Source organism: Squalius cephalus (assembly GCF_949319135.1).
Source record: "Squalius cephalus genome assembly, chromosome: 12".
NCBI classification, from domain to species: Eukaryota; Metazoa; Chordata; class Actinopteri; order Cypriniformes; family Leuciscidae; genus Squalius; species Squalius cephalus.
Genome location: NC_137133.1, coordinates 7,232,285 through 7,249,575, shown reverse-complemented (window position 1 = coordinate 7,249,575; position 17,291 = coordinate 7,232,285). Strand labels below are relative to the sequence as shown.

At 37.8% G+C, this 17,291-nt stretch overlaps 2 protein-coding genes across 2 annotated transcripts; one reads left to right on the top strand and one right to left on the bottom strand.

The window, feature by feature from the left end:
* Positions 1-3,932: 3,932 nt before the first annotated feature.
* Positions 3,933-6,553, bottom strand: LOC307168693 (uncharacterized protein). Its single transcript, XM_079888862.1, has one exon. The coding sequence runs from the start codon at positions 6,433-6,435 to the stop codon at positions 5,617-5,619; it is 819 nt and encodes a 272-aa protein (XP_079744988.1). The 5' UTR covers positions 6,436-6,553; the 3' UTR covers positions 3,933-5,616.
* Positions 6,554-11,104: 4,551 nt separating this feature from the next.
* vrtn (vertebrae development associated) lies at positions 11,105-16,985 on the top strand. The gene is made up of 2 exons (XM_079888753.1): positions 11,105-11,248; positions 13,838-16,985. Exon 2 carries the CDS (start codon positions 13,840-13,842, stop codon positions 15,883-15,885), a length of 2,046 nt encoding a protein of 681 aa, XP_079744879.1. The 5' UTR covers positions 11,105-11,248; positions 13,838-13,839; the 3' UTR covers positions 15,886-16,985.
* The last annotated feature ends 306 nt before the right edge of the window (positions 16,986-17,291 follow it).

The following is a 17,291-nucleotide window of genomic DNA, read 5'->3' as shown; positions in this document are numbered from 1 at the left end:
AAGTTTTCCTCTACTATTTTATAGGGAAGTATGTGATTTCGGATGCTGCCTCTGAGTTTCTCTAGTATCAGGTAAACATGGCAAAGCAACAGGTTGAAGAGAGCCTTGCTGAGAAAGTTAGTAGCAACTTAACTAAGAAAATACATCCAGATTAATGACAGAATGACAAATAAATGATTACTGGTTTTTATTCTTGCGTAAAGTATATTTCAACCCTTATAACATGAAGACTTTCTTCAGAAAACTTTCTTTAGAATTGCTTAAAACCAGAAATGACTTAAACCACATAATGATTTTTCTCAAAAAATGGCCTTATCTTTGACGCCGCAGTCTGTTTCCGTTACACCCAGCTAATTGAATTTCTTCTCCATTATCCCTAATTATATGTTCCAAAACAGCAGAGTTCTGCCTTGGATCACGGACCCGGAGAGCCCGTCTCATTTCGTGCCCCTCTGATTTAGTCTGGTTTTCATGATGTCCTTTTAAGGCAGGTCTGTTTGTCACGACTGTGGGTGTCTGGTCCTCATGGGAGCTGGTCACGCCGACTTCAGTAATGGAGAGTTTCCATAACACATCATCCACCCACTCCAGTCATATGTTTACAGGCATGGTCCTCTTGAAGGTGCACTTTACAGCACTTCACAGCCACCTGGTCCTTTTGTAGTTGCTTCATTACTTGTCATTTAGCACAGACATTGGCTGTCACTCCTCTTTACCGAATTAATCTTTCATGAGTATTATAGGCTCAGATAAACCACAGGACACTTCTGTTAGGCATTCAACAGATGCCTCTGTCCAGAGTGACTTAAGATTGAACTTTGATGAGTTCATCGACTATGGTTTGATCGTTCGATCTGGGCTGACCTTGTAAAATCTTTAGTTTTCTTGCTGATTCCTTATTCCAGTCCACCCACGCTCTAATGTGTCATGTGTGGATATATTTAAGACAGACACCCAGGTCATCATGTCATATGCCTAAGGAAAAACACAACTTTTTATTTATTTATTTACACCAATTGCATGTGATGCTAGAAAACCCCAAAATAGGTTCACTTTTTGTTTTATTATGGCTTATGGCTTTCTCCTTATCTGTTACTCCCACCGTCTGTCCTTTCACACAATGACTGGACTCATGTAGCTGAGTCATGTACTCAATGGCCTTTAGATAAAATAAAATAAAAATATAGACTACTGTATGTCGAGTTAACTAGTCTTTTTTTTTTTTTTTCTTGACCCACTTTTTGGGTGTGAATGTTTACAGATAGCTTCTGTGCTTCTGTATATAGCTTGTGAGATATAGCTTTTAGAGCCTCATGCCTTAAAAGGACATGACCAATTCTTGAAATATTTCAAAATGACAACTGACCCATCTGTCTAAGTCCCTTAAATCTGCATGCTGGTTAAAAATGTGGCTGACATTATTTGCCAAGAACCTCAGCTGCTGGGGTAACAATATAAATGATGAAAAAAACGTGGGCTATAAATTTATTCCGTAATGATGTAGGGAAAGAGACAGCACATGTTGGCTGTGTATTTATTTAATGACATCTTCACAGTCATCCACTGTATCAGTTTTTGGCAGAGGAAAAAGTGTTAAAACTGTATTTTGGCCTGCTTGACGAGTGTAGATATTAATCAAGGTTGGCTCTTGATGGTATTTGATAAGATTAAATGTGTGCGTCACCAAATCAATTCCTCCCCTTTGTGAATAACCTTGACTAAAAATTGTTAACACAATTACTTTTGATCACCAAATGCAGGTTGGATCCTGCAAATCCTGGTTATGTGACGTGCACAGTTCTGTCTCTATATTTCTCAATCTCTGTATGATTTAAGGTCAGATTGGGACACTAGTTTCCAAGTGTTACAAAACCTTTGAATGGTAAGGTGGATGTATTTTTTTTTTTTAAGATATACATGTAGAGATGAAGCCAACCACAAAATGGGTTCTCTGCTACCTTTCGCCCTCATTTCCTTTTCTGTTATTCAAATAATAATAATTCATATTAATTATGTTTAGGTGACATATGTCAGTTATTCTAGCCCTATGGGCCCAAATGCTTTCGTCTGAGGGCACCTGTCTTGCTCCCCTAGTGTTTCTAAATCCCACGGTGTTGGTTTGTCCTGTGATGCCCCCTGTGAAACGTCAGATAGAAACCAGAGACAGCGAATCCTCAGGAACTTAATCCACAAAAGGTAAAAGAGGCCAATCAAGGTGAACTAATACTTTCACAGTCCAAACTCTTGGGAACATATACCATAATAGAATTATGACTCAAAGAACAAATCATTTTAATCTTTGAGATTAAAAAGACTTTAATCTTTGAAGAGGATGGACATCATCATAACCATCATTAAAATTGTTTGTGACCTTCTGTTGGCTCGGAACAGTGCCTTGCCATAACAATCTGGCCCTTGTTAAAGTCAATCAGATCTTTATTCCTGCCCATTTCTCCTGCACTCAACACTTTGATTACAAGAACTGATTGTTTGATTAGCATCTAAAATAGATCTTATGTGGCCTTGTTAGGAGATTATCAACAATATTCACTTCACCTTAGACTGGTCAGAATGTTTTGGCTCATCAGTGGCCTTGTTTAAGTCCAATTTTTTATGCCCTTCCCTCACTAACTTCCCTTCATCTTGCTTACTTGGATGTGCGTCATTTCTTACGTTGCACGAGTGCCCAGGAGCCTACAGGAGGATCCCTTGCAATGTTTTTAAATGGAACGCCCCAAACCCTTGATGACTTGAAATCCACAATGAAGCTGATTTATTATTTACAGTTTATATATATATATATATATATATAACAGTCAGCTTACGGTAGCTACAAGTATTATGTGGTTAAATGTCAAAATAACTAATATAATACACTAGATTGTGTGGGGTCTGGGTAAATTAAGCACCATCTGCTGTGACATCACAATCATGTTGCATTGTGGTCTATGGATCTGCCTGAAAGATCAAAAGGGCCAAAAGGTGAAAAAAAAATAGTGAGGTCCCATTTTAAGTTGATATTGCTATGGCGTAAACACTCTTTGCTCATCTAAAGCTAATGGGAATCTGCTCAGAGGCAGTTTGGTCGACTGGAGGCTTAATGTGATGAAGAAGTCCCCATGGAGAACTGATGGCTGGAGGCGAGAGATACTTCAGGTCACTTTAAAACCAGCAGCAACAAATGGCTCGTCTAACAGGAGTTCAAGAATTTGTTTCTAGAGCTGTTTCTAGATTTTTGTTTATTGGACTACTTTGGTTTGATGCCAAATAGTTGAAAGAGTATGATTTTAAAGTCTGTGTTAATTAAGCAAACCATTCCCTTTTGACAGAACTGCACTGATTAAATGCATCATGTCCCTAATGCACTATCCCTTGATCCATTCATTCAGTAACAAACGAACTGAATTCCCCATATACAATGTGACATCTTACTATGAACTTATTTGTATTTGTTCAGACTAAGCATATATAATTTTCTGAGACTGGGGTTTGGTTTACATTTCATGCATCCTCAGGGAGATTGATGATTCAGAGATGGCTATAAGCTTCAGTTGTGAGCATTGGGCACTTGTGCAGACATCTGGTTACTGCTGCTATCTTCAAGTGCTTTAAACGCAATGGTTCGAAACATAAATCTGACTGTTTTGATGAGTCCGACATATTTCAAAGTTAGAGTTATCTGGGTTAAATCTAGCCAAAATTATTAAATACATAAAAACTAAATAATTATAAAATAATTCTACACTAAGAGTCTAATTAAATGAAATAAAACCTGACAAGTTGGTCTTATTGTTTATATAAAATATAAATATAAAAATATTGGTATAAAATATGGACCAAAAAGTCATTTAATACTAGTACTACAACTAGATTTAAATTTAATGTCTTTTATTCAATAAGGATGACTACATACTTTTTTTTTATTTAATCATGTTATTAAATAAAAAATAATAAAATTACAGGAAGATCTTAATTCCCAAATATGTGCAAGTTTAAAACAAGGGCCTCATAAAAAAATAAAAAATAATGCTTTATATTTAAACAGTGTAACTGATATATAAATGTTATCTGGTGTTTAAGCAGGACCATTTTGTTTATAAGATAATCACTTTATAGTTAAGGTGGACACATTATAATCAAGCTGAATAACATTGGACTGAAGGAAAATATTTGTTTATTCATACATCATATTTTGCATCTTATATATCTTGTTCAACCCACGCTGATTTATAAAACACCCCTTTCAACATGGGTGAGTTTGCACAGTGTATTCTTCCTACTAGCCAGGTATTTTGCATTCAGATAGATATTTCATTCCTGAGCATTCCTGAACTCTATTGGCAAAGTGTTTTAACTTGCTTTAAACAGTGTTGCTCACAATTACTACACAATGAAATAGATGCTACTGTAGGATTTGTCCAATTTTGGTGATATGAATGGCTCATTTTCCTGTTGTTCCAAAGGAACCATAATCTTTGTATGTAAAGGCTGTTATTATGATTTATAATCCACTATACAACAGTTACTGTTCTCAAATGATTTAACTTAATTTGTCTATGTTTGGAAAACCGGTGCTACTCAACCCACTCTGAGCGGAATTCAAACCGGGGTCTCCGGCGTGGTTGGCGGGTGCACTAACAAGGACGCTAAAAACTGCAGTAACTGGCATGCCTCTTGTGGCAAGAGGAGTGAGGTTTACACACACAGCTCTTACTGGCCTACGTCTGTTGCACATCTAAAGATTTGATGCTTTGACTTCTCTTGGAACTATTTTCATTGGAAAGAAATATACAAACTAACTGATACATTTTTGTCTAACATGTAAGTTACTGGATATTCATTTCCATGTTTATAGAACTGTTGTATAAAAGCAATATAATCCTTCTGTTGTTCTGAATATCAGCGTGGCTGTGATTACCTGCAAACGAATTATAGAGTGCAGCAGTGCCCGGCCACTTTTTCAACGGCCTGGATGGTTCTGGATGTATTTTTCCACATAGGATTTAAATATATATATATATACTCCATTAAAGAGTTGTAAGCCATGAACCAAACCAGGTATGAGATAATCACATTACAAACTTTGATTTGAAGCTATATGATGTGAAAATCAGAAAAAAAAGATCAAGGTACATGACTGTGTACTTAATGGCTTTTAGAACTATACAATCTCATGAAACAGCAGAATCTGCCGAAGTAATGTTGTTTTTTCAACAGGAATTCTGCTGTTAAACACTATTATTTAAAAATATATATAATGTGCGATCAGAAATAATGCGGGCTGGTAGCTTAAATAAAAACACATACCATTAATTAACAACCTCATAGCTCACAGTCTGTCTTTATTAGTTTCAATTCAAAATGAATTCCCCTTTGGAGAAAATAAATAAGATTTTTACTTCTGGAACCTGACTGTTGCACTCTATAATTGTGACAACCTTTATAAGAGCTTTCCGGGTATAGAACAGGTAGGTCAACACAGTTTCTGTCCTTGAAAAAGAAACAAAATTAATAGAAACTGTATGACATTCACAGTTGTTATTTCTCTCACTGCACAGTCATTGCCGATAATGTCATATAATTACACGCCAGTGATGCCACACAAATAATCTGGTGTCACACTCCAATAGCTGCATTCTCTGTGTCCTTGGTAACCAACTCCTCTTGCAACGGCGACGAACCCTCCATTAATTCTAGACCATGTTCTGTCAAAGACGAGACGTCAGGTCTTGCACTGTAGCTTGTCCAAGATGCTTGGTCAGTTGTGGGAGAGGCTGAATCCCAAATATTTGGCTGATTCTCAGGGGTGTCGAACCTAGAACTGCCATAGACGTTTTGTTTAGTCGAAGATGTGGCTCCATGCGCCGAAGGAGGTTCAATTGATGCACCTGCTACTAGAACACTAGTTTTCGACTCATCGCTAACTTCTGCTGTACTGAAACTAAATGGTTTTTCGTAAATGTGTACTGGGTCAAATGTTCCTATTTGGTCAGTTTCCTCTGTTTTTGTTGTGGGGATATTCAGAAGGCCTTCATGACCTTTGTTGTCAACCAAGTGCAGTTGTCCCTGTGGAGAAGTGGAGTGGGCGTAGGTGGGAGTCTGTGTTGATCTCAAGCTCACCGGTGGTGTATTATTCATCTTGTTAATTGCTGGTACATCACTTGTTGTGATATTACTTGTGTTTATGGGCATCATTGCGGCCGTCACCAACACATCTGACCGTCCAGACACAGAGCCAGACGTCGGTTTCCATATCAAACTGTAATAAATTGCCAGTATTATAGCAGCTAAAGACACTGACAAAACATATGCGAATACAGTAGCCAGTCTCACCCACTTTTTATTGGTTTTAGCAGCCATTTTAGCTTTTTTATCTCCCGTGTATGTAGCCGGTTTGCCCCGTTCCATGTTGGGCATAAAGTCCCGTTCCCTCATGTTCGTGCGGATTCTCCCTCTGTGCTCCAGTACGCCGTCCGTCTTGAACGCTTGTTATTGACGACTAATTCAAGAGAACTGCTGACGGTTTAAAACACAGCGCTTGTCGATTATCCACGTCGCTGTTTTTTATTCATTCATCAATCCTCCAATTTTGCAAATCCGATCCAATAGCGAGATGTTTCCAGCATGACAGTAGCGTGTGGTCGTTATTCCATGCAGAGATGACCGGTAAACTAAACCAATCTAACTCTGTCTAAACCAGAGCAGAGATGGGATTCATCTGCTAAATGACATGAGAACTGACATCCAGACAGCCTCTGTGTTTGTTCAGTGAAGGGACCTTGTGCTACCGCTAAAATGAACGGAGGTGGGTCTTACTAGTGCGCACTAACAAGTCGCTGCCCACAGCTAAACGTCATCCTGTCAGAATCCCCCTGACTGTGTTTGGGTAGCTGACAAATAACATAAGACATTGTTACATTTAAAGGGAAACTGTATCCTATTTGGCCACAAATACATTTGAACAGTATTGCATTTATCAGTTCGCTTATAAATAATTATAAACTAGGTAGGGAAATTCTGTTTTTTTTTTTTTTTTTTTTTTTTTTTTTTTTTTTTGCAGGACACATTTCTAGCAACTTTATAAACCATTAAACTGTACACAAATAGACATTTTTACAAATTTCAGTTCTTTGTCACCGGTCTTGATTCGATTAATAGTTTTCTATCCTGTTTTAGAAACCCTGGCGCAGGACAGTTGTTTTCATATTGGCTATATTTAGGCTATTATATAAATATAGGCTATTAAATATATTATGTATTGAATAGTTTAATTTAGAGTTTTTTTTTTTAGAAACTAGTCAAAGGTTTTACTGGATCTGTCTAAAGGACATACACTTTTTGGCCATTTCAGATATAGAATGGTTTATGACTTTTGTCAAATATTGCTTTTGTTGTACTGAGTGCCTTTGTTTTGGCACATTATTCATGGATATTCATCAATGAACTAATGCCACCAGCTGGGCAAACAGCTACACTGCACTATTACTGATTTTTTTTTTCTTTTCTTTTTTTTCTTCAGCATATCACAAGTCAATATTTAGTTTATTGGTCGAACAAGGTACACTATAATTGCTGTTGGTTATTGTGATGATACAATATATCTGATTGTCTGAAGAGAGATATTTGAAGATGTTTGGAGAGAAGATAGATTTGATGTGTCTCATTCTGTGTACTCCCAAAGCAAGCTTGTCATTTTTACTTACTGTCCGTTTGACACCTCTCAACATGTTTTTAACACAGCAGATTTTATTTTTTTCTCCAGTAACCAGACAATAGAGAAAACACTGAGGACTAGTGTTGCCACTAGATGGCTTGACTTTTAGCAATGCAGGACAATAACAGACTTTTTTTTTTTTGTCTGTTGTATTTAACCTCCGTAACGTGGACTCGGCTGAGTAAATGTAAATGCTTAGTTGTAAGCCACTATGTGTGGGATAAAATATGAAGACGGAGAAATATGTCACATTGCCCATTTTTCAGTTTGCTAGAAGCTACACCCTTGTAACCACAACCATTAAACTTTTCACAACAGCAGTGTGTCATATTTCCCATTAGAGCCATTCAGTCATGATGTCAAATTGCAGGCTAACCCAAAAGAGCAAAAATTTGGGTTCCTTCCTAATTTTTTTTTTTTGAGGGGGGGCTGTTATTTTTTAAATGTAAGTTGTTAGCAAGTTGCTAAATAAGGACTAAAGCAGTTACAATTCCTCGGGCATGAACTCACCTCTGTGAGTTGTATTCCTTATTTAGCAAGTGTGCCTTTCTGTCTCGGTCAGGGTGAAGTTGTGATACCACATACAAAAAATCTTAAAAACATTCACAAACGGTTTAATTCTACAAAAAGGCGTTCTTAATTTCTATGGCTTAAAACACGTTTTTTTATTTTGTTTGTACTTTATATGCGTGAAGACAAACCCCCATTACAGGAAATAATGACCTCAGTGAAGACATTGTGTGTGGGTTAAAGACACAGACCAACATCCTATACATAGTAAGAGTAAATCTGATGACAACAAATAAAAGAGTAACGGCAAATTAATTTAAAACAATTGATATTTTAATTAAGCTTGTTTGAATAGTTTACTTTGCACTATATTCATTATTAGCACAAGGGTACATTTCTTTTCTTTAGTGTGTTTTCTCTTATTTTATCAAATAACTTAATTGATATTAAGCCACTTAAAGGGATAGTTCACCCAAAAATTTTTATTCTGTCATCATTTATTTCCATAGTATTTTTTCTTCCAATGGGGTCCATCATCTGTTTGGTTACCATTATTCTTCAAAATATCTTCTTTTGTGTTCAACAGAAGAAAGAAACTCAAACAGGTTTGGAATAACTTGAGAGTCAATGATGAAAGAATTTTCATTTTTGGGTGAACTATCCATTTAATTGCCATTTTTTTACTTGCTAAAGAAAGTGCAGATACATTTTCATAAAAGAAAAAAAAAATCTTAATAGTTTATTTCCTTGAAAAAAAAATCACATTGAAATGCAAATAACTAAATAAATACATTTTAATATTGCCAGAACGAACTTAAGTTCTTAACCAGAATTTTAGAAAATAAGTAACAATGGCATCTAAAAATGTGTTTCCTTATCTTTACGCACCTTTAGTTTGTATTTGTCAGTTAATGAGGTGAAACGCTGTTTAGAAGCAAACTCTGACTGACTGCATGTGCTTTCACAAAAGCAGAACCCATGTTGAGATGCCCCAATAGGTGTCAAGGGCCTGCTCTTGACTGTGCCTGAGTCCACACGGCCAAGCTCAAGAACAAAGGGTTGCAAGACTCTCCTTGTCTGTGTCCCACAGATCTTTGACGACCCCCCTCAACCCCCCAACATACACAAGCACGGCCCATACCCCAGCACATACATACAACCTCAGCATGTGGCAGACTACCGGAGCCGACCCAATGTTGCTCCATTTGCATTTTAAGCACAGGATGGAAAGAGAACACTTGAGGTGTTGTAGCACACAACGGCTCATCAACATTTCAGCATTTCAGTGAGTTTTTACATTACAACTCCTCACAGGCACGATTCACCCATATATACCATAACAGCATGATGCTTGACTTGTTTGACTTGCAACTTTCGGACTGGCCGTTTGAGACAACTGAACCAATAATTGGCATAAGAATAAATAAATACACGCTAGAGGGATCTTCCGCATTGTTTTAAGCCTGGCACCAAGCTCTCTCCCCTCAAAAAACTGGACTGGAGAGGATAAATTCAGGGGGAGAGATGTAGGGGTAGATGAGGTCAGGATGATGTGGAGGGGGTGAAGGAGTAGAAACAAAAGGTTCTGTGAAAGGGTGCAAAAGGTAGACAGGCAGAAGTGTTAAAAGTGATACCCTGAAGAAACATGAGGCAGATACACCTTCCCAGATCTCTCTCTCTCTCTGCCATTTGCACATACTGTCTGCTCTAGCACAACTCCAATCAACAAATTTGTGAGCTTGACCTTGTGTCCTGCTGGTCTGACTTGTCTTTTAGTGAGATAACTGGAGCATGAGCAGCACTATGACTAAAAGGGAAATGGTTTTAGAAAATTGCATACCTGCTGAATTTATGGAATACTGAGAATGTGTTCAGGGGTTTCAAATGGAAAACAAGGTCTTTCTAATCCATTAAAAGAGAACACTACTAAACACATCCCCGGGTATACAGAAAAATCTATCTGATTGAAACTGGACCCCAGGCTTTTGGCATGGAAAGAAAACACTTCAAAGCCATTGTCTGAGGGAGTTCACTTTGAGCTATGGAAATGGAAATTTACAGCATTCCTCAATGATAATTGGCTAACTCCAAAAGCGCAGTGAAGCTTAACTTTAATTACTAAGGAAGCAATAGACCCTATTCAAACTTTGTTGTCAATGTAAAATCTTTTCATTTTTGAACTGTTATTGCTAATATAAAAATGCAAACATATATGGCTGAACTTTGCAACAAACTTTTCATTCAAAATTTGTGTAGAGAGACTGTTCATTTTTAGTATAGGCCTTTTCTAAAGTAACATTACTTAACAGATTAAAGAAACAATGAATACAGTTAAAACGTGACAGCATTTGCAAACAATGCAGCTTTACCATAAATTATCCATACCTTGTTTTTTTTTTTAAAAAAATATAATTAAGCTCAGTAAATTATCTAATTTAAAATGCAGCACTTTTACATAATTTGCATGTCTTTGGTGATAGCCTACTGATAGCCATATAAAAAAGTTGGCTTTTGTTTACACTTCACATTGAAAATTATCTTCCAGGGGCCTGTGTGTGTGGACAGGTTTGTCTATATCAGTAAGTTCAAAATTATTTGGAAAACATCCTCACAGATATAGCGAAGTATGGCGAAATGTGTGGAATTCACTATTTGTAAGGCTATAAATGAGTCAAATTGTGTTTCACTTTAAATCTGCCACTATTAACCGTTTTGTGAAGTTTATAGGGTAGCCTATAATAAACATTAGTATAGTCCTCATTATATTATATGTGTGTGTTTGTGTGTGTGTGTGTGTACAACGCAACTCAGTGATTGACAATTTCCTGGAGGGAGGTCCCTCCCTTATCATGTGAAATTTCCACTGCGTGGGTTCAGATTGCGCTCGTTGTCACCTATGATGAGCACGTTGTCCACCTCACACAATGGATTAAACTTGGAGTTGTGAGACGGTCGCAGTTTTGCAATTCCTGACTGCTTTACGAACGGATTTAAACCTCAAGGGAGGAAACAGTGAAAAGCTAGGTAAGGTAGCCTATTTGCGCGATAATTTTGTCCGTTTGAATAGTTTACTCTGAATGAAATTGTTTGTTATTGTTCGGAATAATTCAGTTAATCCACTTTTGTTTTCTCAAGTGTAGGCCTATTTTATCTTATTTTCTCATTTACTTAATTGAGTTAGGCCAACTTAATTGTCGTTTTCAAAGGAAATTGACAAAAAATTATGCATAACCGTGCATGCTAAAAAGTAACGAAAGTGCTATAAGTTTTCGTCTGAATTGTGTTTTTTCGCCTTGTCAACGTAGGCTCGTCTCTGTTGCGTTTAGGCTTCACTGTATTATTAGTTAAGTGTATCTGTTACTGATCTCTGTGTAATGGCTTGCCGTTTCTTGTTTCCATTTAATACATATTCACCTATCTATTTTAGCCTACTCTTTTGATGGCCTCCAAATTTCCATTTAAAACAAGGGTTTCAAGTCAGGGAAATTATGGGTGGGAATCTACAGTAAAAAAAGAAATTCAAACCTAATGAAAAGTGGCAAATAAACTAACAATTAAATATTTAATTTTCCACACAGCTGTGGAAAAAATGGATTGATAAACCGAGAATAACTGCATATGTACTTTTTCAATTAACATAAGACATAAATATGCCATTTTCAGCTAATGTGAATCAATCAGTTTCTTAATCAAAACGGGGGTCTGTGACTACTGACATGAGTACATGTGATCATTATTTCTATGATACAGATACACCGTATTAGTGTTATAGGCAATAGGCTTCCATTTTTTCTAGAGCTTCAACAATTTTAAGAGGGGCAAACTGGAACTAAACAATACGGAAGAGGATTAGGGCCAGGCAATAATAAAAAAAATAAAACCATCTCGAGATTAAAGTCATTATAATGGGAGATTAAACTCGTTAAATTTCGAGAAAAAAAGTCGAAATACAATCTTGAGAATAAACTCATTAAATATTGAGAATAAAGTCGTTGTGTTTCGAGAAAAAACTCGTTAAATTTCGAGAAAAAAGTCGAAATACAATCTTGAGAATAAACTCATTAAATTTCGAGAATAAAGTCGTTGTGTTTCGAGAAAAAACTCGTTAAATTTCGAGAAAAAAGTCGAAGTAATTGTGAGAATAAACTCGTTAAATGTCGAGAATAAAGTCGTTGTGTTTCGAGAAAAAAAGTCGAAATGAAATGTAACGTTAGAGAATAACGCATTTGATCAGTGTTCATTGCATAACCTGATAGAGGACATGGCAGAGTTAGATCACTTAGACAATCTATATTTTTGACTTTCTTTCAGTAACAAAGAATAGAACATTAGGTCTAGGTCGGCTAGGTGTTTTTAGAAGAAAAAATCAGTCCAATTTGCGCGATGTACTCGCTTTTGTCCAACATGAAATTCATGGAGGTTTCGTGGTTTCCCAGGATACCATAAGACGCATTATTAAACTTGTTGATCCTCAAGGTGTGGAATTTCGACGAAGGAGACGCTTGAGAAGACGCCACTTTCGCTGGCCCAAATACACTCTGGCATATGGACAGCCATGATAAATTAAAACCGTACGGCATTGCCATTAATGGCTGTATAGATGGTTACAGTCGTTACATTCTGTGGATGGAGGCGTACACAACCAACAACGATTAATAATGTGTCTTATGGTATCCTGGGAAACCACGAAACCTCGATGAGGTTGATATCGAGGCTATGCAATGAACACTGATCGAATGCGTTATTCTCTACATTTCATTTCGACTTTTTTTCTCGAAACACAACGACTTTATTCTCGAAATTTAATGAGTTTATTCTCAAGATTGTATTTCGACTTTTTTTCTCGAAATTTAACGAGTTTTTTCTCGCAACACAACGACTTTATTCTCGATATTTAATGAGTTTATTCTCGAGATTGTATTTCGACTTTTTTTCTCGAAATTTAACGAGTTTTTTCTCGCAACACAACGACTTTATTCTCGATATTTAATGAGTTTATTCTCAAGATTGTATTTCGACTTTTTTTCTCGAAATTTAACGAGTTTAATCTCGCATTATAATGACTTTAATCTCGAGATGGTTTTATTTTTTTATTATTGCCTGGCCCTAATCCTCTTCCGTAAAACAATGATGCAAAATGTGCACATGAAATCAAGACAGTATTAGTTGTCAGTGCTGTGCGAAATGATAATGATTAGTAATTATTTTAGACCGTTCAAACCAAAAAAGTAAATTTTGGTCACAGAAATGGGTTAACGATTAAATTTTGTCATATTACAAGTCATCGCATCGTCATTTGGCATATTACTCAGCATTATCATATTTTAAAATAACGATGCAATGACTAGGAATTTGATCAAATTGAATCGTATATTATTATGATTCATAGGTCCTCCTGTTATTATCACTGCTATTTGTATTATGCAAAAAACAAATTTCATTTCATACAAATGTTTTAGATGTTTTTCTCACCACAGTGCTGAAGTAGACATCTCTCTTCATAGATATTTTACATCTGTCTATAAAAAAATATATGCACATTTTGCAACCCCTCAAAATATAGATCTGCCAATGTTAATCTTGTTGTTATTTCTTCATGCGTTTTCTTTGTAGGCATGATTCAGAGGATGGAGGTGGTGCTCTCAGTCTTGGGGGAGCTGCAGGAGGCCACAGAGTGCATGGGTCTTGATGCCCTCACTAAAGTTGCTGTGGAGGTGGAACAGGCCCTGGCCTCTTTCTGTCTTCCTTCAGCACTCTGCTCTGAGATCTCCTCATGGCTTGGCATCGACGCACTAGCTCACAGACTGTATCCGGCAGACGCCCCGGCGGGTTTGCTCCCTCTGGTCTGCAAAGGAGAAGGAAACATGCTGTTTGAGGCAGCTAGCATGCTTCTAGTGGGCTCTACGTGCCTGAGTCTGGAGCTGCAGGTCAGGACAGTGGTGGAGATGCTTCTCTGGAAGAGATACTACCTGTGTGGTATGATCGACTCAAAGGTGATGCTGCAGGCTGTAAGGTTTTCCCTCTGCACCGAGGAGTCTCAGGACATGCTCAATCTTCCGATTCAGGTGCTGGAGGCCATCTTTGACGCAGATGTCAAGGCCTCCTGCTTCCCTGGCTCGTTTGCAAACATGTGGCACGTGTATGCGCTGGCGTCTGTCCTGCAGTGCAACATTTATTCGGTTTATCCCATGTTCAATTTAAAGATTCGGCCCTATTTTAATCGACTCATTCGCCCAAGGACATGGTTGAAAGACTCTGAGCCCTTGACCCTTCACATCATGTGGTCGGGCGACCTGGAGGCAGGCTCTGTTTTCAAACCCCTCAACTTTGTAGCTTTGATTCATGCTAGCGACCTCAAAATCGGCAGTCCCAACAGCGAGCAGCGAATGCCCTCGGTAAAGTCCCTGGAGCTTCTGAGTCAGGATGCCCAGCTGTCGTACTCCAACCTCAAAGACAAGTTCAATATCACCAAGAGCACCTTTTACCGCTGGAAGAGGCAAAGCATCGAGTACCACAAGAAATCGGTGGCCAGGTATGAGGCCAAACACTTTTTCCTGACATCCTACAAGCAAGGGAAGCTGATTCCCCTGAGCCACTTTAAAGGGCTTTTCCCAGAAATTCCAAGATCCACGTATTACGCGTGGAAGCAAGAGCTTGTGTCTACTTGCAGCATCTCGGGCGGCTCCACAGGGGAGCTGAGTCCTGGAGACAGCACTGAACAGGACTACTGGTCCTCACCAGAAGTCAAGAAGAAGCCCAACCAAGGGAGCTTTGCTAGCATGTTGGCGTTCAAGTGTGAGAAACTGGAAGGAGAACGGGCCCAAAATGTGGCCTTGATGCAGGAGGCGAAGAAGAGCTTGCAGAACTGTATCATTGCGAACGCCTCCTTCCCCTACAGAATTTTCAAAAGAAGGTTTCCAGGCATCTCCAGATCCACATACTACAACTGGAGGAGGGAAGCCATGCTGTTCACACCTTTCAAAGAGCTCTCAGGTAGCAGCGAGGAAAGCTCGGATGCTGATAAAACCCAGAGTCCCAGAAGTCAAGTGTCCATTGCTAAGTTTGACAGACAAAAACTGTCACCAAGAGTGAAGATCTCCAGACGCAAACAAAGGAACCTAAGGCTGGCATACCACCAGAGGAAAATGTTAAGGGAAGAAGCCAAAATGCACATCCGGAGGTCAAAGATGTCCTTCATTAAATTCAAACTCAAGTTCCCTTCAGTTTCCTCCTCTTTCTACTGGCTCTGGAGAGATCCTTTGAAAGGGAAAACCAAGAAGCCCGTCATGATGTCTGAGACGGAGGAATCCCAGAGCTTGGCTGTCTCACCAGAGGTCTTCGAAAAGATAAAACCCCCAGGAATGTTTACTTTTGATGGGAACATCGATTGCCTGAATGGTCAGACAGTTCGTCCCTCTGAATTCACACTGCCTGAATACACTTTGCCTGACCAGTCCAATAATGAACATATGTTTGTAATGGATGTCGTGGCACTGGCTAATTTCAAGGCCCAAGCAAAGCTGTTTTTGCAACAACGCTTTGAAGAGAAGTCCTTTCCCACATTCAAAGAGTTCCGGTCCTACTTTCCTCTTACTCCTCGTTCCACCTACTACATGTGGAAAAGGGCTCTGCATCACGGGGTGCCATTAATTCATGGCTGAATGCTGTTGTTTTCTTCACCACTGTAAAGTCCAGAAATTACATCCAAAACTGACACTGCTTTTTTTTTGTTTTGTTCACAATGCAATGTTTCTTTGAGACTGACTGTGTGTTTTTTTGTTTTTTTAGTCACCCGCATAATTGCAGTTCATGCATCTTAATTATTTGCCCTTTTCCTTTATTTGACCACTTGGTTCTAGCTCAAGGACATTTGCGTGTGTGTGAAATCAGACAGTCTTTGTGTCCACCTACAGTAAGTGCTGATGGCCCCCAGGCAAAAGGCAGTTCAAAGACACTATCAGGCTCTTTTCTGACCCCCACCCCCAAATATTTACAATTTAAATTAGTTCTAAGGTCTGATTAGGTTCATTTTATTTTCTTGTCTATTTCTCTTTAATTGTTTTTGGGTCTTTTTCATTTTTATTATTTTGTTTTATACTTGTTTTATTCTATAATTTTCCAGTTGAAAAAGTTCCAGTTGAGGATTTTCTTAAACAAAAATGTATATTATTTTAATTCTTACATTGGAGTGTTCTTTATTTCTTCTTTTATACATATATATTTTTATACTGACAATTGAATGTGATCTCTGCTCGGGAAAACTTTGTGGCCAATTTAAAATGGATTTCTCACAACTGAATGTTATAGAATTGTTGCGGTTTTGCACGTTGTTTTTGACCATGATTCAGTTCACACATGTATTTTTTTTTTCTTGCTGCTAAAGGTGTAAGTAAATATTTGACAATCTGACTTGATACTATTGAAGTGTTTGCTGAAGTTGTGTTCAACTACCTATCTGATTTTTTATTTTATTTTCAGCTTCACGTTTATGATGTTCTATAACTTTCAGGTTAACTTGTCTAAAAAATTACACAGGTTCACAATGTGCTCCTTGGATCATTTTGCTGAATTGGATGAGCACAATGCTAATTTTGTTCATTTAATCATGTTGAGCATCTCATGTATGAGACCAATTGCTCTGTGCAATAAAATATGGTTTATGCCCACTGTTCTCTCTGTAGGTAAATGTTTATGAAGTATTAGAAACTTTACCGCCTAGTGTTGAGTTAATTTGTTAATAAAGATCTCTGTTAGAGTTGAGAACAAAGATGCTCTGGGGTTGATTCTGAAAATAAATATGTTGACTTCAGATTAGGCAGATCATTTAGTCCAACAGTCTTTGAGAAGAAACTGTTGTTTAAATTGGCCCAGTAAAAGTTGCACCTGCATGTTTAAATTATCAGCTTGACATTTTTCTCAATGTGTAATTGGTTTAAAAAATGGCAAATGTGAGTGAGAGATCTTGCTGGTGTGATGTGTGATTCATCAACATTGTGATATCTGTCTTGTCTTGTGTTTCTGGAGCACTCATCGGCCAGATTTTTCCATATCGACACTGTAGAAGTGT